Consider the following 25,860-nt stretch of genomic DNA (forward strand, 5'->3'; position numbering starts at 1 on the left):
TTCTCAACTTTCGTTGAGACCATTCAATCTGCATTTCGGCAATCACTGTCCCACTTGAAAATGTGGCCAGCACCAGTGGCCTGGCAGGCAGGTCTTCATTAGATATAGCTTTCTCTCCAGAATTCAGATCCATTGAATTTCTGTCAGGTCCACTGATGCTTGATGCTGGGTGGCAACAACAGGATCAGGTTTTGCCTATCATTTGATTTGGAGGTGCAACCTGCAGTTTGTTCTTCTCAGGGCAATGGCTGCCAAAGACATCATCCACTTCAGTTCCATGAGGCACAGATATACAGAGAGCAGCTGACCATCCCCTCCACTTCAGTCACTCAAGTGACACCTACAAGAAGTTCACAGTTAGCGAAAGGTTGTAAGCATGTAGAAGCAGAAACGGGAAGTACTATGGTGAAGATTGGGGAATTTCTGTGGTGTAGGATATATTTATGTAATAAATTTAGGTGACACTATTTTTCTACTTTTATTCTTTAACAATACAGAGTATTGTGAGAAAGTGGGATGATGTGTTACTAGAAAATTCCAAGAAATTGCAAATCTGAGCTTTAAATGTTGTGGAAAGATGTAGCCAAGTACAGATATTAGGGTCTGGATTTATCCAAGAATATATACATTCATTACTTATTCATGAGAATGTGTTTTTATCAGACCACTTCTGACATTTCTCGGGCCAGGCACTGGATAGGCCTATGGGATCTTTCTCATTATCATGCTCATCGTCATCTACTTCCACATCTTCCTCTCTTTCCTGTAGTGGTTTGTCCTCCTCATCCAGCTGGACTCCTCTCCAGAGTATAATTATACAGGATTCAGAGGGCAATGCCCATATCGATACTAATGCTGGTGTATATGTACAGCACCATCAGACATCCAGATGGCAGAAATGTGCTTTCGGCATTCCAACGGTTTGCTCTATTATGAATCTGGTGAATGCTTGGGCCTTGTTCCTCTCCTCAGCATTACTGTGAGAAATTCTGAGCCAAGTCAGTAGCCAGGTTTGCAGAGGGTGCTCCTTAACTCTAAGAAGCCATCTGTTGATCTTCTTTTGATTAGCAAATAGACCTAGCACAGAGGGCTGACTCATTATAAATACATCATTGTAACTGCCAGAGTACCTTGTGTTGATGTGCAGGATCATATGCCTGTGGTCACAAACCAGCAACACATTTAGAGAATGGTATTCCTTTCTGTTGATGTAAACCACCATATCTTCTACTGATGCTTTGATAGCCACATGAGTGCAGTCCATACCTACTTGCACCTTTCGGAATCCTGCTACTTTGAAAAAGTCCCATAGTCTCTCACGTTGAGAAGCTGCACGATGGAGATTGAAATGAACTCGGCAGCTCTAATGAACGGTGCATCAGTCACTTGCCAGATGCAATGGTGAACAGTTAATTGAAATGTTGCAAGAGATCCTCTGCACTGGGCTGCAAGGATCCTGATATGTAAAATGTCATCTCCACGGATAAAGCAATGGAATTCCTTGAGCTTCAGGTTAGGATCCAGAATCCGGCATAATACTTGAAGCACATTTTTTGAGCATTTGAGTCTCCTCAGGCACCGTTCTTCATACAGCTAAAGATAAGAGTTCTGTGCTCTATATAGTCTGGTGGCTGGATAAATCCTTATCCTGCTCAGTCGCCTCTGACGCAGTCAGAACCTTCTCTGGTCTTATTGCTCCTCCTTCTTATCATGAAAGAAGGCCATGTACAGAGGAATGCCCAGAGGTAACGTATTGCTTTCTGGCACCCCAAAGGAAATTTCCCTTAATGAGACAGTGCCAACTACTTTAAAACTTTTCCTCCATGAATTCACAGCTTTAGGCCTCCATAGTAATGAGCCTTAAGTTAAAGTGCTTAAATGACAGGAGCAATAAAATATTTCCTTACGATAGATCAAAAATCTCACCTCACTAACATAAACACTTAAATTTGGCATTAACATCTTCCACTGAACTTTATATCATGAGGGGTGGGATGGTGGGAAATATCACGAATGACGTCACAACATCATCCTGCCCCTCGTCTGCATCTCTTCCACTTCATTTCTGGTAAACCTTGGCAGTGCTATTCCCGGGGGCCAGAAACATTCGACAGATCAATACTTGGACAGAAACTCAGCGTAGCCCAATCCCGAGCCACTTTCTGCCCACACTCGCCACTTGTGCGCTCGTTTTTGGGTGGGAAAGGGGCCAGAATATCCAGGCCTATGTTTCCCTAAACAGTATCTAACTCACTTCGTCCTCTCTCCTCAGTGTTTATGTTTCAGAATGAGTCTGATTACCATCCTTTATTTTATTTGTAAACAGGTTTACTAGGATCACAGTGATTAAGTAGAGTAGATTAAAGAGAGTAGATTAGAATACCTTTGTGCTAGCAGAGTATTGCACCCAGTTATCCTGATCATGTCTCTCTAATAGCAAATATGGCACTAAACGTCAGGTGAAAGTGATACTGCCTTTAAGAGTGCCTGCAGCCCCTACACTAAGATAGTGGATTTGCTTTAACCTGGCTTCCACAATTATGACACATTTTAAAGTGTTGCTCCCAGGAGTGTGGAGACGATCTTCAAGGTACATATAATGGAAGTGGACGGCACTGATTGAATTATTCTCAGAAGAGCAGATAACCCTAGTGTCCTGGCCGACATTCTCTCTCCCACCGAAAAAAACCCAGGTAACATCTTACTCCCCTTCTCCACCCCACCAGCTCCCCAGACACACATTTAATGTGAAAATCGACATGTTTTTGGACAAGATCGAATTAATTCCTGAATGATTAAATCTACATGTTAATAATATTTGGCATTAATACATGAAAGGTATAGCTCAAATACCAAATGCTTGCACGAGGCAATTATTCATGTGTGAGCCTAGATATGGAGTACTGGTTACTCAACATGGAGAGGATCACAGCTAAGCCTGATCCCGTTCTCACGTCCGTGGTGCACCCAACCTCATTACAAATCTCTGAGGAGTCACTAGTGATCAGGAGTGGCTGATTTCTCCACCTCGCTAGTCCATGGTAGTCAAAGCCAATTGTAGCAGCCCAACTACTGCTCTATCTGAGATCAGCCAACTCAACATGGACCAGACAATTCTTTGAAGCATTTTGAATGTTCTAAACCATTTTTTTTATAATATCTGCTGTGAACATCATGCTTTCAGTTCAGGTTTTCAGTTCAGTGGCGCTGTCCGTGTTGTCAATGCTCTTCAATAACAATTGTGATCAGTGAAAATGGAATGACATTAGCATATGACTGGTTAAAAACTTTCATCGTTACAAACTTCTCTGCGCGTGAAGACACTCAGAAGGTATGATTCAATTATGTTCATTCTTCCCGCACGCCATTCAGTCCCACTATTCTTGTTTTTAAATTTGAATCATATTAATAAAAATAAACATGCTGAAAAAGCACAAGATCTATCATGAATGGAGAGATGGAGTATATGTGTTGGGGATAACCACATGGAATCACTTTATGGCAAAACTATCCTTGGCATTATTTTAACACCAAATAAACAGATTCCTGTCTATTCATTATTAGCCTAATACCACATTTTATATATAAGGCCAGTGATGTGTTGTCAGATGCACTCCGAAGCTGGCATTTCACTGCCCCCAGAATTATTTGTGCAAGACTGCATTAGTCGGGCAGCACAGTATACAGTAAGTAGAAATTCACAGGGTTTATCTCAGGATGTTGTACCACAACAAAGGATATGTCCTATTTCTATATAACACTCTGATATATCAAAAACTGAATAACAGTCCACTCAGAAAAAGGGCATTCAGAAACTAAAATTAAAAATCCATACACTCCTGTCCAAGACATAATTAAATGCATCTTGCTATTAATGTGTACAACATATATACTGTATTATATATACATATTCGGTCCGTTTTATAATAAAAACAAGTTTCAGAAAGAAACACATCTGTTCTTACCTATTACCCGTCGGTCAGTCATTTTGCTGAGGAATGATCTGAAGCTCTTAAAGTGGAAACTCCTCGGCCTCCTCGGGACGGTCGACGGCTCGGAGCCATCCATCGCTGCCGAGTTCGCAGCCCCCGAGCCGGCTGTAAATGGGACGTGTGTCTGGTGTAAGCGTGAGTATCCTGCGGAGCACAGCGCTTGGCATCCTCCGAGTCCAGGCGCCCCGGGCACAGAGCGAGGATTTCTCTTTCAATCTGGTGCTGGTGTAAAGTGGCGGGGAGGGGCTGAGTCAGCGCGGTCTGCTCACTCAGTCCTGCTCACTTCACTCTTATTGGAACAAACGGGTATTTTTTGCAGCTACGGGAAGTTTGCAGCAAAGCCACAGTTTGAAGTCAGCAACAACTCAAAATGAGATCATGGATTATTTCTCAGCCTTAGCCTCCTACACACCCACCCAGCACACTCCTAAAAGAGGGGGATTACCACAAACAAGCTACCCAACTGTCCCAAGATTATCATAGAACAGAATCATACAGCGCAGGAGGCCATTTGGCCCATCGTGCCTGTGTTAGCATTGACATTTTACTTCATGTGTCTTCATTAAATATTCCATTGGCAAATAGAATTAAAGTTTCATGCACTTTTTTTCCTTACAAGAGCGTATGTCAAGTAGTTTAATGTAATGAAGGCTGACAACGTGTGTGTAATTTTTATATATCATTAATATTTGTGCTCAGGGCTTTTGTCGTAAATTCAAAGAACTGAGTATTTGAAGCAACAGCATAGAGTGAACATACTGCATTAGATGCTATTCTTTATTTTGTCTTCATGGTTTTCCTCCCATCTCCATTGAATTGCTGGGGTGCAGTTCCTCAGTCACCAGAACCCTCACCCAAATGGCCAATCTTTATGTATTAATCTAGATAGTTATTATTGACAGATTATTCAACCATAGGAGGAATCACACCTGAACCCAATCCTATCCCCTCCAGACCTCCACTTGATTCCAAAGGGTCACTGGATACCAATCAGGAGCAGGAATATTGGTTGATTTTTTTCCCTTTCCCTAGCCCACTGGTCAATTTGAGGTATCCTTACTGCTGCCCTGGCTTGGATCAGATAACTTTGCACAGACCAGTGATTGAAACTTGTCTCTATGGCTCAGTATTGCACTGGGTGGTGTCTTTACCTACGGAGCCATTAAGATACATATTCATCATGAAAAAAGGTTTGCATTTTTTCATTTAATGACAATCAAACATATGACCCAATGATGCATCAAACACTTCATCATGTCACCTACACAGAATGCCATTGTCATGAAGATGACATATGATTCTTCTCCTTCCAAAATTGTCCAATACTTTTTTTTCATAAACACAGTGTACCTTTAAAAGCTAATTTTCTCCATTTGCCCCAGCCTTCCCCCAACCCCTGGTCTTTCTATATCACGTGCATCTCTGGTTAGGAGGACAAGTGGACAACTAGTTCCTAGGTATCCACCAACATGATACTGAAACCAATTGTAATAAGGTGCACATCAGCATCATCAAGCAACTTCCCCTTTGATTCATCTGTACTCTACCTAGCACTGCCTCACAGTGGCACGACTGGGACCTCCACAGACACAAACCACCATTTCTTCCCCATAATGGGATTGCCACACACTACATTCCCACCACCTTTAAAGTTATTTTAAATCCAAATTTCTTCCTCTACTCCCCATTTATAAATATTTTTCTCCTCCAACATAAGTCACTGGAATAGATTGCAATCAAGTACTCTGGCTGATTTTTCCCTCCTCACTGTTCCAACAAAGATCACCTAGCTCCACACAGATCAGAAATCAAACCTATGACTTGCTGGTTTGTATGGCTTCAACATCACATCAACGATAAATTGCCCACTGAGCCATTGGGACTGACATGGCTCATAAACCTACATCAGGATATCTCACCATTTTGCAGAAAAAAGTATAACTAAACCCAAGTTAAATAGTGTTACATAGAGTCTGCAGCACAGAAACACGCCATTCTGCCCAACTGGTCCATGCCACCATTTATGCTCCACACAAGCCTCCTCCCACCCCTCTTCATCTAACCCTATCAGCATATCCTTCTATTCCTTTCTCCCTCATAAGCTTATCCAGCTTCCCCTTAAATACATAAGGGGAAGCTAGGGAAGTTACATCAGTTACTACCAGCGTTGCAGCTAGGTAGCCTCAGTGACAGAAAGTGAATGCATTGAGTTACACTACTACGTTATTTCGGTCATCTGTTGCCCAGCATGTACGCCCTCCGGCTTTCTCCAGTTGAAAGGGCATGTCAGCAATCTCTTCCAAGCTTTTTTCACTGTCATGAGAGAGACTCCTGAGATCAGAAATCATTGTGTGCAGAATCATAGATGTCACCTGTGCCTTTGCACTGATGTTATAACATTCTTTTTTGGGACCCAGTAACAATTGAATCCATGACAGAAGTTCACAAGTTTGAATCCATGACAGAAGTTCAAAAGTTTGAATCCCAACACTGGCTCATTCATTAACTGACATTCTCACCAATTGTCAACCAGGTGGAGCACAATGCAATATTGAGTCATTACTTTGTGTACAGTAGGAAATAAACTGCCATCCCACCTGAATTGCACTGCCTGCTGGCCAGTTTCACTGTGACATTGATGGCAAGCACAAGAAAGTGCATGGACACAAGAAGGCATGGCAGTAAGAGTAGCTGGCCAAAGAGAGAGGAAAATGAAAACATTTTTTGTGTATGTTCAATTTTTGATTCAACAAGCTCTTTGCCCAGAGCAATACAGTTCAATCATTACAAAGGTCAATAAAAGCACAAAGTGAAAGACCTCTGAAAAGCTAAACATTGCATTGGGTGAATTAGTTCACTCTCACTCAGTTGGTGAGGTCCCCATTGTCCTTTAGTGTTTTGTTTAGTCTGTGCTCCACTCGCCACGGGTTAGTGGCTCAGATTTCATTTCTCTAATTGGTTAGAAGATGCAGCATTTCCTCCTAAGATTCCATCATTTCCAGTGTGTTGACAGCCAGCAGGATGCAAAGCAGCCAAACCAAACTCAACTGGGGCGAGAGAAAATGGATTATGGATTCGAGCAGCACTCAAAGGAAATCTCTACACAGTCGTTCTACATTCACCTCCTCCCAAGATTTAGCAGTCATACTGGTCTACTGAATTTTTAACTTTTTTTTGGAGGGGGCAACATTTTCTCCCCTCCTTTCCTAAAGGAGCTAATTCATTAAGGGGTATGGCTCCATGGATTCTGCCAGCCCTCCAAATCATTCAAAATACTTTTCTTCATGTGGCAACGTAGGCAGTGACTGCTGGCAGCCTATTTGACTACGGAGGACATCATAGTTGAGCCCAATTCTGTCCTCACTCACTGTGCAGACATATGCACCTTTCCAGCAGGAATCACTAGAGTGGTTGCTTTGCCCCTCCTTTGCCTACAGGTGCTGTGGCCAATTGTTTTACCCCCACTGCCGCCCCAGCTGAGATCAACTAAATTAGCTCAGATCAGGGATCAAAGCTGCTCTCTATCAATCAATCCTATAGCATCTGATGCATTTACTCTCCAAACTTTCCAAGGCAAGTAGTGACTGATTCAGTAAGCATCATGTAGAGGATTAAGTCAGCATGTGATAGGTGTTATAATTACCTTGAAGGAACTCAAACTTGCATGTCAGACCTGCCCAATTGCTCGCTGGAGTTATCTGTCAGGATCAGACATTTCTGCATTTGAGGTAAACATGTTTGTTCTGCTTTTCTCGGTTTACAGTTAAAAATCACAAGTGTATTTTTAGACTGTTCCTTTGTTGCTTTCAATTTGTTCCTCTTCTTTCTGCCAATATTAAGGAATTTGGTATTCATTCTGAGGCTGTTACATTGCTCTTTTATCTGCTGACAATTTAATATAGAATTAGTTCTTTAATTGAAATGTCTTTATCAAGAACTAAGGACAACCAATTAGCCAATTGGATAACGAATCTGCAGTTGTTGGGTGGACACTCAGGGATCTATGATTCTAGTCATAAACAGTTCTGCCAACTGTAAGGAAACTGACTCAGGTTTTAACAAAGAAAATGGGCCTGGAAACTGTAAATAGGAAAAATAGAAAGCGTTGAGTTTAAACAGTGCATTAGCACATCCTTAAACAAATGTCAAGATGTTTTACATACAGTAAAATTACTTCTGTACTGCAGTGACGCAGCTGCCATTCTATGCCCCTAATGTCCCACAAACATCAATAAGATAAATGACTAGTTTGTGTGTTGTTGAAGGAGAAATACTGGCCCGGACACAAGGAGAACTCCCTAATACTCTTCGAATAGCACTGTGAAATCTTTAACCGACAGACGGGACCTCACTTTATTATACAATGCAATAGGATAGCACCTCTAACAATGCAGTACTTCCATAGGACTGTGCTGGACTGACCGCTAGAAAAATAACCACAATTAAAGTGGGGAAACTGCAAGAATGTGAATACTTATACTACAGCCTTCTTCAGGAAACTTAATCTCCACATGCAAGTGTCTTAGGATATTTCGAGATATGAGAGCCTGGTCCTGTACACATAGGTGATGGCGTAAAGATGGGTCCTAATAGAGCTTCTTAAGGTGTTTGTCATGCCCCTTTTGATCCTATTCCGCCAGATCCTACAAATGAAGGTCTGTCCACAGGGATACCCATTGATCCTCACAAATGAGCACATTAAGTCAATTCGCTGGATAAACAGGCATGTAGATGCAGTACAGCTTTAAGAAGCTGTCAGGAAGGCACCAAGAAGTGTTACTACCTTCCTTGTTCAACAACAGCAATGTAGCAGAGAAACTGTGACTTGCAAACAGATACACCAAAATGGATAGTGTACCTTTAAGACTAAGGACCCTCTAAACAGAAGAGGCCTCCCTGCACTTACTTGTTTTATCTCAACACTGAGCCACTGAAGCCATTTGCATCATTTGCATCAAAATTGAGACTTTTAGGAGCTTAGCACACAAGTGGTGCAGAGGCTTCATGGTGTCTGAGATGCTTCTAGGTTACATTATTGAGCACTGTGTGCATCACACACTCCTTAGGCCCAAGTGCACTATAGCATAGGGAGCCAACACCCCATGCACAACAGCGATATTAGTGCCCAAAGCTGCATTATTGGCCCTAACTAGTGTGGAGTTTTTGGTCAATTTCCTCATCTTTTCCCTCTGAAGGTGCTGACTCTTGATGGGGTGTGGTTCTATAGAAGCTGGCAGTCCGCTGGGACCTGATTCAAGTGGCTGCTCTTCATGCATGAGCCTTGCAGTAAGTTTCAGCAGGCTATTCAACCATGAGGAACGTCAGAACCAAGTCTAATCGTCACCTGTCCTCACTTGTCCATATTTGTGCACTTTCCAGCAGGCGAGGGACTCCTAGATAATTTTTCCGTCTCTGATTCAGAAGCACAGATGCCAGTTGTAGCAACTGCACTTAGAATACTGTGTACAGTTCTGGTCACCACAGTACAATTGCAGCTATTAAAAGGATACAGAATACAGCAACCAGAATGATTGAGGGGGTGGAGGAATTGGATTATAAGGAGCAATTGTGTAATATGCTCACTGGAAAAGAGTCGGTTCAGAGGTGATATGATTGCTGTTTTTACAATTTTAAAGGGACTAGATAATGTAGACCATGACAAGCTGTTTCACCGTGTCCAGAGCAGTAGAACCAGAGAACACGGCCTGCACTTGAAGGGAGGTAAATTCAAAACTAATCTGTGGAAACAATTATTTCAGAGAGTGAGTGGTCAATCTATGGAACAGACTCCCTAGGGAAATGGTGATAGCAGTTAGTATTGATTAATTCAAATGCAAATTAGACAGATTTCTTTCAGAAAATAATATTTTGGGATACAGTATATGAGCAATTTGAGACATGACATGTGGTAAGTGCAGCATGCTTTGGAGGAACAGGTGGACTTTGGACCTATGGTTCCCAAAGTTTTCCACACTGGGGTTTTCTTCGCCTCATGTCTGGGTCTGTTGTAGACTAACTGCTAGAGATTGTTTGCTATGATTAATCAACAACTCCATTACTATTGTATCATGCAACTAGCAGGATGGTAGAAAGCAAACTAGATGGACCGTGATCTTTTTTAGTCTCGTAATTCCTATGTTCCCAAATGCTGCCCCAACGGAGACAGTAAGGCCCCGATTTTAACGAGGGGGCAACGGGAATGGTGCGCATGAGCCTCGAAGCAGGTGGTGGGCCTGGAAACAACAGAGACAGCGACGCCCGGCTCATTTCAACAGCCAGGCCTCATTTCCATAACTTTCGTCAGACTCCCACTCTAACCCGGCCAGATCAACTACCAGGGTGGCAGGAGGCCACCAACGGGGACCCACGGGAAAGGTCCCTGTCAGTCAGGAAAGTGGTGGGTGAGGGAAGCCCAGGGAAGAGGAGGCCCAAGGTTTCCTTGTGGAGCCTGGAGGAGCCCTCCTGGCCCACAAGGAAGCCTAAAAAGATTTTTTTAAACTTACCTGTCTGGGCGTTTTCTGGCCCACGAACCAACTCCCGCCATCACTGCTCCCCTGCTTAGGCCTCGGACCCAATCTCCATATTTAAAGCAGGACCCCACTGCCTTCATGCGGGTATCCTGCTCGTCTGCTCAAAAGAGCAGGTTAATATTGGGACACAGTGGAAAGGCAGCGGGATCACTGGGGGGTAAGTCGCTGCATTTATTTTAACAGCCCGGTTTCTGCCAGGCAGGAGGAATTAAAACTGGGGCCTTTCATTTATACACTGAGATCATATTTTAGAGTATAAAAGAGCTGGGGCTTCACTACATTGGGCTGCTCAAGGGGAGTTTGCATAAATGGGCATTCTTTTCAAATCTGGGAGTTGATTTTGTTCAATTTAACTGCTTAGTAAGCACTAACATATTAAAGTAGACAGATGAGGGGAAATTCTTGCTAGCTCTGCCAAGTAGATAGCATTTCACTCAAGGGCTACTGAACTCCATCCGCTCACTGACCTTATCCGTTGGCTGACTGCAGGGTCCATATCACAAAATTGCATGTTATTTCCCAGCAGTCTGAAGGCCGGATGGCATCCTCAAGCCATCACTGACATTTCCAGAGGCCACAAATGAAAGGATTGTTACATGAAACTGCACACACTTCCTGCAATACTTATCATTCCTGTCTCCTTCCTTCCAGCCTCCAGACAGACCACACATTATTATAAAGCTGCCTTTTTCACATTTTCTGCCAGAGGGGTAACTCTGTGGTCACCTTTCACCATGTCAAACCACAGAGCGAATCATTGGTTTGGTGGATGTGTTTTTTTTATTGTGAAGAGCAAGGCCCACAATGCAAAGCAAGGTTAAAAAGAGCAAAAGAGAAAATAAGGTGATTCAATAAGCAGTGATTATGTGACACCAAGCTCGGATTTTTAAAAACCTATAAATTGTAGCAGCAACAGCAGAGTAAGGTAAATGCAGGAAAGGAAGGCCATTTCTCCTATCTTTATTCATCAGCCCAAAAATGAAATCCTACAGTCCCATCACAGCATCCAACTGCTCACGATGAGCTGTTTTTAACTTCTCTCCCCCCTAGCCAGATGTCTTCTCCAAGTGGAAAGAGTTCCACGGGTTTGAGATCATGGGAAGAAATAAGTTGGAATAGTGCCCCAGTTCCAGTTTGCCTCCCTTTAATTGTTATTTGTGTGTAACTTGTGTTTGCAAATACACCATTATTGTGACATCATTAGTATATAGATGTTTTCACATTGTCAGAGGAAAGACTTGCTTTTATTTAGCACCTTAGCACATCCTGCAGATAAATTGCAAAGCACTTCACACACAATGAATTACTTTGAATCTATCAATAGCTCAATTGGTAAATGCACCACCCCAAGAAAGGCCCAGGTTTGAAACCTGTTCTCTGCTGTTAGCTGATCTCAGCTAGAATAGTAGAGGGGTACACTAAAATCGCCTTCAGTTTCCCCAAGCTGTGAAGGGGGAAAATTAGTCATCATTCCCGCTCCTGATCACTTCCTAAAGATCCCTGCTGGAAAAGTGGGTGTGTGTTGATGTCAGGTGAGGACCAGATCAGGTTTGGCTCTGATGCCCATTGGTTTGAATAGCCTCCTGGCATTCACTGTCTAGACTCACACAAATAGAATGCTAACTTGGGTGAGGTACCAAAGGAGCAACTGATGCTCAGCAAGAGGTCATGCCTTCAGGGGAGGAAGCAAGTAAACTGAAGCAAAAAAATTGGTAAGCATCAACTCCAAAAGTGTACTTCTACTCTCCTCGTCCCTGGAAAGCAAGTGAGAAATAGGGAAAAAGTAAGGAAAGTGAGGTGGCTAAGAGCTCAGAGAAACCAGAAAAGAAGGAGTATTTTTCAATAAATTACAGCATACATGCCAACCATCTACATTTTACATAGACATCAGTATTTCAAACCTAGTATTCACTGCCCATGTTTGTTGGTAAAAGTTAGTGCAGGTTTAAACTCTTGAGCTTGTCCCAGGTCACCCATAGAGCCAGTGCAGTTTAGTTTCTCTATGGATGTACTACTGGGTTACACACTTTCACAGCTTTAAGAATTGCCAACCACTCAGCCAGGACTTTGTGCTGTCGAGCTGACATTGTTTTGCAAGATTTGGGTTGAATTTTACCTCTGCTACATCACCAGCCAAATGTTCCTTATTCTCTTGTTAGGCTAAGTCAGATGTAGTGCTCATTGGTGGAGAAGTGCGAGATGCAAGACAGAGAGAAATCCTATTTGGCACCAGGGAAATCAGTCAGTACAATAAAAGTCAATACAATGCTTAATAAAAGCAGACTCCAACCTGACACTCATGTATCATCCAGAGGGAGGGTGTGGGTGGATAATCATCATTCATTTCTTTGGCGAGCGGAAAGAATTTCAAGAAGAAGAAAAAATAAATCACAGCAAGTTGCTGCAATCTCATGTGTGGGTTGCAAGACAATAGCTCATTATATTGTTGTAAGATGGAGTAGCATTTTGCTTCAGTTCAGTGTTAAGGGATTGTGATGGCTCTGTCAGCTGAGTTTCTGTTATTGATGGGATTCTCAATCTGAAGTAACATTTGTTTTGTGAAATAATATGGTCAGTCTGCTAAGAATAACACAGGAAAGCAAGGAGAGCCTGTTGTGACTTTCAGGCAAAGATATATTGTGGGCTCACAGTCATGTGGATACTTTATTCGGTGTTTATGAGTCTGTATTTAATTTGCGTAAATTAAAATGTAATGTGCTATGCCTTTTGCTGGTCTTTATCTAGTGGGAGCAACCATTATATCAGTTACCTTTAAATTCTTGCCAGAGCATTCTCATATTGTGCCAGATTCCTGTACTTTCCCACACTCTGTCTGTCATTTCCTGTCCTGTCACTTCTCAACATATCTTTTCCATCCTATCCCATCGTCACACCACAGCGAGAGAGAATTAGGCTTTGATTTAATATCCTGCTGTGTCTTTTTTTTTCACTCCCTTAACTTTATGAACAACCTCACTGGAACGACTTCAGAGGAGCATGGGAAGTTTAAATTCATGCTAATTTTTCTGGCAAACACAAAGACGCAGAACTAGATCTGTAACACTCAGGGCTGGATTGTCCTCCATGGTGGATTCCACTCACTACCCCAACCACGCTATGATCCTGACCCATCTTGCTGGGTTGCAGTTTATTACACATAGAGGGTGAGCTGCTAGGACCCTCTCCAACACACAGAGGGAGCAAAACACAACAGTTCTGCAGTGGGACACTCCCTGTAGTGCCAGAAAGAGCAGTATGTACAGTTAAAGAGGACAGAAGCACCCCAAGGATTTTTTCAGAAACTTAATAGAAAAGGTTCTTACTGAGTTGCGAGCTATTTAGGTCCAAATATAAGGTGGCAGCGAGGGAGAGGAGCCAACTAATAGACCCTCTCCCTCCAACGGGCCATTAAGAGGCTGACTGCTGCTGCCCCATTAGTGTACTGCCAGCCCACTCCAGTAGATGGGGTTGCCAGTACTTCAGGCAGGAGGTGGGGAAAATGGACAGATTTCCTGTATCCACCCTTCCCCCAGCTGTCATTTAAATGCAGCAGTGTGGTCAATGGTTGGGCAGCTGAGTTCCCTGCTAGGGACAGGAGGAGGAAGCTTTCTGGTGGGAGTCGAGTAGCAGTCTTCTCCACCCCATTTTACATCACTATAACTCCCAATTTTGGGCAGTATAGCAGAGGAAAGTCCAACCCTAACTGTCCTTATACAATACAGATGATTGCCGCGTACAGGTTAAATTCACTATAGAAGGAAGTGGATTTTGTGAAGTTACATCGAATTACATAGAAATTTACAGCACAGAAACAGGTCATTCGGTCCAAAAGGTCTGTGCCGGTGTTTATGCTCCACATGAGCCAAGTTGTATTGATGTTCTGTACAGTTACTTTATTTTCATATTTAAAATATCTGTAATTCCCCTGGATAAATTCTTTTTGAACGGTAGAAATGCTCTAAAATGTTGGGAAATACATGAAAATAGTGTCAAAATTTATTATTTCCTGGGAGGAGAGATTTTCCTGCAGATCCCTCTGGAAAATGCTAAATATATTTTGTATCCTCACCTTCAGAAATTTCTGAATCTGCTGCTGATGCAAAACATTCTATCATGTGCTTCAGTTTATTTTCCTCCTATCTGAGCATTTGAATATCAGGTAAACCCTATAGTTTAAATAATGACAAGCCTGTGTTATGACAAGCCTGCATCACAACAAGTCTGAGTTCACTACACTTGCAGTGTAACTATTTGTTTTCACGTGTTGCAGGCTAATATTCAAGACCGTTTCTGAGAATTAGCCTTAGCCCTTCACTAAGGCTCTTAAATGACATGGTGGGATGTTAGAGTCTGAAGTTCCCCTCTCTGTTATTTCAACAGGACTTTAACACATTAACACTAATTTCTCGTCGTAACTTTGGCAGGAGACTATCAGAATTCTAGAGAAGTGGCATAAACGACTATTTTTAGCTAAGGTTACAGTGGGACACTGGTGGAACTCCTGTGTAATTTCAAAGCCACCTATTTTAAATGGGTTAATACTTCTAGTAAAATATTGAAGAAAGGAGCACATTAAGTGATCATTCACTAATATCTCACTTTTAATTTCAGAGCCTTACTTTTTTCAATAAAAAATTGTCAACTTGAAATTTTTCCCAATGGATAAAATTTCATGTTGCAACCTGACATTCTGTTATGGCACGACCTAGAAGTATACAAATGGGATAGAAAGTTGGTAATCAGCCAGGGAACAAAGGGTTGGGGTCAATGAGTGTTGCTCAGATTGGAGAAGGATTGGAAGTCATGTATCACTGGGGTAAGTGCTGGGTTCACTTTTCTTCTCAATATGATTTGGACGGGCACAGCTACCACAATATTGAAATTTACTGATGACATTAAAAGTAGGGATTTGGCAAATCATGAGGTGGACTGTAAAAGGAGGAGGTAGTGGAATGGGCAGATGCAATTTATTGTGGATGTGTGAGGTAATATATTTTGGGAAGAAAAACAAGAAATGGGAGTACACACTCAATAGAAAGAAACTGAAGATGGATAGGCAGCGAGATCTCAGAAATCAAATACCTAATTCCCAGAAAGTATGCGTGCAGCTAGACAAAGCCATAAAAGAGGTCATTAATATTTTGGGTTTTAAAAAATAGGGACATACAATACAAGAGAAAAGAAGTAATGATAAATTTGTACAGGGCAATGGTTAGACCACAGAGTACTGCATGCAGTTTTAGGCACCCCATTACAGGAAGAACACTAAAGCCATAGAGAGCGTACAACATAGGTTCACTGGGATTTCCTGTAAACTATGGCTCTAATATCACAGGCCTACAAAAGCACAACCAGCTGGGTTCAAATTCACTATCCAAATATTTTTTCCTTTTTCCTGTAATAATTGTGGATCCTACATTTGTTTTTTTTTGGTTTCTCACCAATTTTCTCCCTTGATCTGAAAGTATTGATTTCCGAAAACTTTGCCCTCTAGTGCCTTGCCCAGTGACATCCATCAGTTGTGAACCTTGATGGCGAATGGTCATAAGCCATGCAACCACAGGTGCATCACAGCCAAGCTCATTTCTGTCCCTACCCAATATTGAAACATGTGCACTTCCAGCAGGAGTCACCGGACAGTAAATGAATATAAATAGTATATAAATGCAAGTTGTTGTTGTGGATAGAGATAGGAGTGGGAACTCAGGCTGAATTTCTGCTAACTAGCCCATGGACACTCAGACCAATCGTAGCAGCCCTATTGCCATCCTGGATGAAATCAGTACAGAATGGGGAAAAAAAACCTAGGACCCTCTGGTCTATATGGCTCAGTGCCATCCTGCCTTTGCTAAATAAGCGGCGAGTGGAGCACCGGACTCATTCTGAAGGTTGTTTCCATAACAATAGCCTTACATAGAATTATATATGTACTGTACACAAACTGGCCATTCGGCCCAACAGGTCCATGCCGGTGTTTATGCTCCACACGAGCCTCCTTCCAACCTTCTTGATCTAACCCCATCAATATATCCTTCTATTCCTTTCTCCTTCATGTGTTTATCTAGCTTCCCCTTAAATGTATCTATGTCAGTCGCCTCAACTACTCCCTGTGGTAGCGAGTTCCACATTCTAACCACTCTCTGGGTAAAGAAGTTTCTCCTGAATTCCCATTTGGATTTATTAGTGACTATCTTATATTTATGACCCCTATTTCTCCCTCACAAGTGGAAACGTCTTCTCTATATCTACCCTATCAAACCCTTTCATAATCTTAAAGACCTCAATCAGGTCACCCCTCAGTCTTCTCTTTTCTAGAGATAAGAGCCCCAGCCTGTTCTAACTTTCCTGATAGGTATAACCTCTCAGTTCTGGTATCATCCTAGTAAATCTTTTTTGCACTTTCTCCAGTGCCTCTACATCCTTTTTGTAATATGGAGACCAAAACTGTTCATAGCACTCCAAGTGTACTCTAACCAAGGTTCTATACAAGTTTAATATAACTTCTCTGCTTTTTAATTCTATCCCTCTAGAAATGAACCCCAGTGTTTGGTTTGCTTTTTTTATGGCCTTATTTTTAGTGATTTGTGTATCTGTACCCCCAGATCCCTCTAATTTTCTACCCCATTTAGACTATTATTTTCCAAGGAGTATGTGGTCTCCTTATTCTTCCTACCAAATGTACCACGTTTCCACATCGTTCACCTGAGGAAGGAGGTAGCCTCCGAAAGCTTGTGAATTTAAAATAAAATTGCTGGACTATAACTTGGTGTTGTAAAATTGTTTACAAAATGTACCACCTCACACTTATATTGAAATTCATTTGCCAATTATACACCCATTCTGCAAGTTTATTAATGTCTTCCTGCATTTTGTCACAGTCCTCCTCAGTATTGACTATACCGTCCAATTTGGTGTCGTCCGCAAATTTTGAAAATTTACTTCTGATTCCCGAGTCCAAATTGTTTATGTAAACATTGAACAACCGTGGTCCCAGCACCGATCCTTGTGGAACACCACTTCCCACCTTTTGCCAGTCTAAGTAACATAGTAGGTACAGCACAGGCCCCTCGAGCCTGCTCCGCCATTCAATAAGATCTTGGCTGATCTTCAACCTCAACTCCAATTTCCCGCCCCATCTCCATATCCCTCGATTCCCTTAGAGTCCAAAAATCTATCGATCTCAGTCCTGAATATACTCAACGACTGAGTATCCACAGCCCTCTGGGGTAGAGAATTCCAAATATAACTACCTTTAACCCCGACTCTCTGTTTTCTGTTTTGTAGCCAGCTTGCTATCCATTCTGCTACTTGCCCCCTGACTCCACATGCTCTGATCTTCGTCATGAGCCTACTAGGTGGTACATTATCGAAGGCAAATATATTACATCTACTGCATTACCTCTCCACATTCTATGCAGAAAATGGGACTGATAAGTTTTGGGCTCTTTCCCAACTCTCTTTTCTGCAGGTTTACAGTTGCCATAAGCAAACAGTCTCTTATGAAACAAAACCTGCAGCTTAATTTTCTGCCAAGTACGGGTTAGCCCTAGCCCAGCTCTGAATTACTGTTAATCTTCAATGCAGACTATGTCGGTTGCTGCCCACATTCTGTCACTTTAGAAGGCAGAAAACTAACGTGCCACTAGACTATTGGATACAGGATAAAACTATTTGTCCAGATTTATTTACAGCTAAAATTATGTACAAAAGCAGTGGCATTGCCAAGATGCTATCAGTACGATTAAGCAAACTTATACTTTACACAAACTGAGTTGATCTTTTTAAGAATAAAGATAGCTTCAATAACTCTTGTAGCCCCTCTCAGGATGTTCTTAGAAACCCTGGCCTGTAAATTCGCTCAGACCCGTCTTCAAACACGAACCAAGTGGCGGCAATGTTCGTCGTGCCCAAAATGATGGGCAAGAGGGCCACACGATACTGATCCTCTTGCGTCATCAGGAGGTGTCCCTGCGGGCACTAGTCACTCCCCAAGAGGCAGTTCGCCGGTCACAGGGATGAGGAAAATCAGCCAACTGGAACACCAACCTTGGGCCTACATTAAGTCCGGGAGGGGGAGGAGACAATTGGGAGGGGGTGAGTGCGGGCTGGCGGCAGCCCACAGTTTTAATGTGGAGCACTCATGCTCCTCCTGGCTTCACATTCAGGTAGATTTAAAAAACTTACCTTTGTGTTTCTTCCACGGCCTCCAGTGGCCCCTTTAAGGACTACTTAAGGGTTAGGCCACTGGTTAGGCCGCTGTAGAAACAAAAAACCCTGTCGGAGCTTGTTTTTCCCAATATGGTAGAAAGGTCCTGCATCAGGCATACTTAAATTGGGCCACCGCTGCTTTCGGGTGACTGCCAGGGATGCCTGAAAGCAGTGTGGTCTAATTTGGTGGTGGTCATGCTCCTGCCACGTATCGGGCGCAATATTGGACCATTCAAAAGCCGTATTTTGCCTAAAAATGTGTGCTGAGCAATCCAATTTCTAGGCCACAATCTCTGATAGTAAATTTTGTAAGATTATTGTCACCGAGTCCCTGTTGCCAACTGTATGTATTAGAGGTGCAGAGAATAGAAAACTAAAAACCATGAGGGGGTCCCTGAATTCATTCTTGAAGATAACCTCACCCATCAGCTTTGATTAAATTAAGCATCAAACCCACAATGGTGTCTTTCCCAGTGATGCAATCTAAATCACATTTTATGATGAATTCTCTCATTTCTATAGTATCCTGTAGATATTTTTTCATGTAAAGTAATTTCTTTTGAAGTAGTCAAGAAATCAAAGTATTAAACATTTTAATGTTTTGATAAACAAAGTGATTGTGGCTTGAAGTGCGGCCTTCTTGATGGCATAATAGCTTGCTTGTTTTTTACACTTGACAGTATTTATAGTGGGCGCGTTGGTGTAATGCAATTTACATGCTATACACGGTGGACGGTAAAACATATTTTTTAAAAACAGGAAATTTCACTTAGCAATGGGCCTCCCCTAATTATTAGCAGTTGTATCCAGAATCTCATCACTAAGGTAATCGCACTTTAATCAGGTTCGAACAGCTGACTGACACTGTTTGAAGACCAGACTTTGCCTGAAATCAGCAGTGCCTTTTAAATCAGTAAGTGCAGGGTAAGTACTTAATGAATTGCCCAAAATAGCCAAAGCGCTTAATAGATTATAATTGTAATTGACTCCTATGGTAATGGTAAATGGCTAGCACCATTTGTCCAATATGGGCGGCTGCCCATGATAAGCATGAACGGTGTAAGTGGCGGGGACTGTAATTAGAAATCACAGTCCTGTTTGCCCCATCACACACAAGGAGGGATTCAAGTACAGGTCCCATTGGATCAAAGAACATTCTCTAGCTATGGGTTAGACAGAATTTCACTGAATATTAGAAACTTCTTCTTTGAATATCCTGCTTGGAGTTCATCTTGGACAGCAACAATTAAAATGATATCTATGTATCTTAAATATATTAAAAAGCTTATGCACCTTTGTCTAATTATCCTCTGGTCTCTAACCCCATTTCACTTGAAGATCACACTTAGTCTTGGCTCCCCATGTGCAACACTATGGAAGATCGACTAGTAATATAGTACTGTGCTTCTCTCTCTCTCTCTCTCACTCATTCACTTTCCCTCCTTCCCTTGTGAAAGAACCTGACTTCTTTCTCCTTCCTCCCTTCTCTGTCAATTTTCTCTCCACCACCTCTTCCGAACTCACTGACTCATGCTGAGTTTAGGTCTCACAGGGGCCAGCAGTCTTTCAATAACCCACTTAAGTAGCCATTGTTCATGTGTGAATCTAGACAGCAAATATTGGCAGCATGTTCTACCATTTGGGTCATCACAGCTGAGCCTGATCATGTCCCCACCTGACATCCACATATGCACTTCCCAGTTGGGTAAAATTACTGGACAGTAATCAGGAGCAGGAACCCTGATTCATTTTATGGCATAGGTCTGAGTGCCATGGTGCTTGTTTTTCCTGCAATATTTCTGTCAGCCATTTGACTAAGAAGCACCCCCCCCCCCACCCCCCACGCACCCCCCCCCCACACAGTCACCATTCCTCAAATCTGAACAAAATGGAATCAACATTAGACAGAAGACATCTACAAGCATTCACCATGCACCCCTGACAAGCACCACACAAGATTTACCAACTACAGTTACATCTATCTAGAGCTGCTCCGAAGAAATTCCCAGCATATAGGTCCAATTGATCCATTTTTCACATATCGAATTCAGTATGTAGAGATTGTAGGTGGAGGAGATGTTGGTGTCTGTGGAACCCAGTAAGAGTTAGTGCCTTCAGTAGAGGGGGAAGGGAAACAAAGGTAGGTGTAGTGTGGATATCCTGGCCCGCATATCTTTGACTTGCTTTGCAAATTTCACAGAATTTAATAGTCATGTGCTAGTGACATCTAGTAGCTGCCTAATTTGGACATGTTGCGTCCCTTTTATGGTGCTGAATTAGAATGCCAACCACCTATTAAAAGGTCCAACACATGGATTTATTGAACACTGCTGACTTTCTAGACAGCTCACCAGTATCACAAACATCTCAACAACACCATGTAGAGATTTCACCAACATGTACCGATCTTACTGACATGTCCACAGTTCACCAATAATACACCTGGCTCCTATCATGCATACAATGTAATAGATGCAAAAGGTGCTTACCAGCTCTGATTCTGCTCGCCGTCCCTGACACCATCTGAAAACAAACCATCAAATCCATCATTAATTAATATAAACCAAATAGGTCAAATATTGAAGAAATATCAATTTAAAAATGAATATTTTTCAGGTATTTAATCTGTTATTTATGTTTTCGGGGAAAACCCCACATTATTCACTGCAATACTGTGATATATCCTACACCAGCCACTGTAACACTATGATATACCCCGCTCCTCTCACTGCAATACTGAGATACACCCCACACCAGCCACTGTAACACTATGATATACCCCACTCCTCTCACTGTAATACTGAGATACATCGTACACCAGTCACTGTAACACTGATATACCGCACACCTCCCACTTTAATACTGAGATACACCCTACACCTTTCAAAAGGGAATTGGATAAATGCTTGAAGGGAAAAGGATTACAGGAGTATGAGGAAGGAGCAGGGGAATGGGATTAATTGGATAGTTCTTTCAAAGAACCAGCACAGGCACGATGGGCCGAATGGCCTCCCCCTGTACTGTACCTACTATGATACCAGTCACTGTAACACTATGATATACGCCACACCCTTCACTGTAATACTGAAATACACCATACACCAGCCAATGTAACACTGTGATATACCCCACACCCCTCACTGTAATATTAAGATACACCCTACAACAGCCACTGTACCACTATGATATACTCCACACCTCTCACTGTAACACTGAGATACACCTTGTACCAGCCATTGTAACACTATGATATACCCCACACCTCTCACTGTAATACTGAGATGCACCCAACACCAGCCATTGTAACACTGTGATATACTCTACACCCCTCATTGTAACAATATTATATACCCTACACCACTCACTGTAATACTATGATATACCTTACCCCACTCTGTAACATGGTCTGATATATACCGCACACTGCACTGTAAAATTCTCTTTGAGGCCCCACAATCCTCACTGTAACACTCTGATATAAGCAAATATGCAAAATGAGTAAAGGACATGGAATAATAATCACGGGAGATTTTAACTATCCCCAAGTAAACTGGCAAGAAGAGGTAGGTAAAGGGGTACAGGGAATAGGGTTATTACAATGTTGCAGGATTCCTTTCATACCCAGTATGTAAAAAACCCAACCCAAGACGAAGCACCGCTGGATCTTGTAATGGGAAATGAACCAGAACAGTTAAGAGAAGTAAGCGTAGGGACACATTTAGGCAATAGCAATCACACAACATAATGAGGTTTAAAATAAAGATTAAGAAGGACATAAGTAAGACAAGTACTGAAGAAATAAATTGGAAAAAAGCTGATTTTAAGGGGATGAGAATGGAACTAGGGAAAATAAACTGGAAACATTTACTGACAAACAAAGAAATAAAACAGCAGTGGGAAACATTTAAAATGGTGATCAATAGAGTCCAGGAGAAATATATTCCACTAAAAAGCAAGAACAAACTAACAAGTAATGACATACCATGGATGAATAAAAAAATAAGGGCAAAATTGAAACTAAAGAAAAAGGCATACATTATGAACATAGACAACAAAGGAGAGGATGACAAAAGGGAATACGAAAAGGTTAGGAAGGAAGTAAAAAAAACAATTAGGAAGGCAAAGAGAAAATATGAAATTAAATTATCAAGGAATATAAAAAGAAATAGTAAAGTATTCTACAGACACATAAATAACAAAAGAAAAATCAGGATAGCGATAGGGCCACTAAAGGATACACACGATAAACTCACAGGTAATAACAGCAAAATGGCAGAAATATTAAATAATTACTTTGCCTCAGTATTTACCAGCGAGACTAATGGGCATGACATTAGAAAAAGAGATCAAAAATGATATAAAGACATTTAAGATAGAAAAGGGGAGATAATTGAAAAACTACTCAAACTCAGAGAGGATAAAACCTCTGGTCCTGATGGATTGCATCCACGCATATTAAAAGAAGTTAGGGAAGAGATAGCAGAGGCACTATTTCATATATGTATATAAATTCAGTAGGAAAGGGAATAGTGCCAGAGGACTGGCGGACAGCTATTGTGATTCCTATATTTAAAAAGGGAGATAGAACAAGTCCAGGGAACTATAGACCAATTAGCTTAAGTAGCTTATGGTAAGAAAGATAATGGAATCCTTACTCAAAGATGTAATAGAAAACTTTCTAGAAACCAAAACTATAATAAAGAATAGTCAGCACGGATATCAAAAGGGAAAGTCATGCTTGACCAACCTTATTGATTGCTTTGAAGAAGGCCTGTGCTGTACCTACTATGATACTCAGACTGGCAAAATGTGGGAAGTGGTGTTCCACAACGATCAGTGCTGAGCCACTGTTGTTCACTATTTACATAAACGATTTGGGCTCGGGAATCGGAAGTACAATTTCAAAATTTGTGGACGACACCAAATTGGGGGGTATAGTTAATACTGAGGAAGACTGAAACAAAATGCAGGAAGACGTTAATAAACTTGCAGAATGGGTGTGTAATTGGCAAATGAATTTCAATATAGACAAGTGTGAGGTGGTATATTTTGATAGGAAGAATAAGGAGGCCACATACTTCTTGGATAATGATAGTCTAAATGGGGTAGAGGAGCTGGGGGTACAGATACACCAATCACTAAAAGTAGCGACGCTGATTAATAAGGCCATAGAATTGAAAAGCAGAGAAGTTATGTTAAACTTGTGAAGAACCTTGGTTAGACCACACTTGGAGTATTGTGCACACTTCTGGTCTCCATATTAAAAAAGGATATACAGGGAGAAGGTGCAAAGAAGATTTACCAGGATGATACCAAACTGAGAGGTTATACCTTTCAGGAAAGATTGAGCAGGCTGGGGCTATTTTCTCTGGAAAAGAGAAGACTGAGGGGTGACCTAATTGAGGTCTTTAAGATTATGAAAGGGTTTGATAGGGTATACATAGAGAAGATGTTTCCACTTGCGGGGGAGACCAGAACTAGGGGCCATAAATATACTATGACTAAGACTCTCTGAGGCCTTAGTAGGTGGTCTCGGAATTTTGCCCTCTGGTTGCTGTAGCTGTGACAGTCTTGTAAGTTCTCGGTCACAGCAAGCCGTGCTTCCACGTGGTCCCGCCGGAAACAACATAACATCGTTGGCTGAATGGGCTGCTCAAAGAACTTGCTTGAAGGATGATCTGCGTAGATCCACGGAGGTAAGCGATTTCTCTCTTGACCTATTCAGGCAAGAGCCCAGGCGGATGCCTGGTGTGGAACCAAACGTTGGGGGTAACGACTTGCCCTCAACTGGTGTTTGTTTTAGTAAGTCCAGTTACAGAAGGATGGTAGCTGTAGTTGTGCAGCTCTGCTGTTAAATTGCGACCAAACTAGCACTCCTTTGGTGAAGTCTTCATCTTACTGTAGCTGTGATCATCTTGTGTGTTCTCGGTCACAGTGAGTCGTGTTCCCGCCAGCCTCCATACGATACGTGGCTGTTTCGACTGCTCAAAGAATGCGCAAAGGGTGATCTGACGGAGATCACATTCCCTCAGGAGGGGAACCTTCTAAAACAAAAATATGTGAGTTCGCTCACGGCCGGTTGGGATTGGCACAGGGCAACAAACCTCCCAGCCATTTGGTGGCAGCTAACCAAGGCGTAAAATACAAAAGCTGCACCGCTAGACTGACTCCTGCTATTCTAGAATCACGAACCTCCATCAAGTCGACCTAGATGGAGGATGGCAACAAATCAAGATCTACAAGCACCCAGCTGTAAAATAAATCGTGGAAGACTGGACTGGAACGGACTGTCAGTCAATTTTGAACATCAGGGGACCGCGAAAGTAGTTCTCAGCCCGTGATGTCGAAGAGAGCTCCACAGAACCTCAAGGAAGGTGTTCCGAGAGGAGAGCCAATACACCAATCAATCCCCAGTTCAGTGGGTATGGAAACCAGAATAGAAGCAACCCCGCGGGGGAGGTCCCCGAAACAAGAGCCGCTAGTATGGACATTGAAATGACATAGTTGATGGGTCAACTTAAGAGCCGCTAATCGGACTCTGTAAATACGTTACATGTTAATTCCGTTGTTATGTTATGTTACGTTGTCTGATGTGTGATAGTTAGTAATAAAGCGCAACCATCAGATGATGATCATGGGTAATCGGCAAGCAAGGCCGCTAACCAAACGACACTAGCTCAGTCGCATCTCTCTGCTATGATGGATTCCCCAATCACAGATCAACCCCTCCTCCCTACCTTAAGTACCTGCGATTCACTAACGGCCGGCCCAACTTGGCTGTGGTGAAGCTAAATATTGCAATGTGGATGAGCCACGTAAAAACTCGAAACAGGCACTCATTCAATGGGAAGCTGTCCCACAAGTGTATCAAAAATAGTCACTAATAAATCCAATAGGGAATTCAGGAGAAACGTCTTCACCCAGAGAATGGTTAGAGTGTGGAATTCGCTACCACAAGGAGTAGTTGAGGCAAATAGCACAGATACATTTAAGGGGAAGCTAGACAAGCACATGAGGGAGAAAGGAATAGAAGGATATACTGATAGGGTTAGATAAAGTAGGGAGGGAGGAGGCTTGTATGGCACATAAACGCAGCCATGGGCCTGTTGGGCCAAATGACCTGTTTCTGT

General features: G+C 42.2%; 1 protein-coding gene across 2 annotated transcripts in view; it reads right to left on the reverse strand.

The window, feature by feature from the left end:
* The window catches only part of stard8 (StAR related lipid transfer domain containing 8), a 135,763-nt gene that overhangs the window by 93,238 nt on the left and 16,665 nt on the right, over positions 1-25,860 (reverse strand). The window contains exon 2 of one of the 2 annotated variants that reach the window (XM_067997072.1): positions 21,220-21,253. In XM_067997072.1, coding sequence (XP_067853173.1) covers positions 21,220-21,253 — 34 coding nt within the window. Of the gene's footprint in view, positions 1-3,965; positions 4,272-21,219; positions 21,254-25,860 lie in introns of those variants that run through there. The other variant, XM_067997071.1, reaches the window with a different exon arrangement.

This window comes from Heptranchias perlo, chromosome 15, assembly GCF_035084215.1.
Source record: "Heptranchias perlo isolate sHepPer1 chromosome 15, sHepPer1.hap1, whole genome shotgun sequence".
NCBI classification, from domain to species: domain Eukaryota; kingdom Metazoa; phylum Chordata; class Chondrichthyes; order Hexanchiformes; family Hexanchidae; genus Heptranchias; species Heptranchias perlo.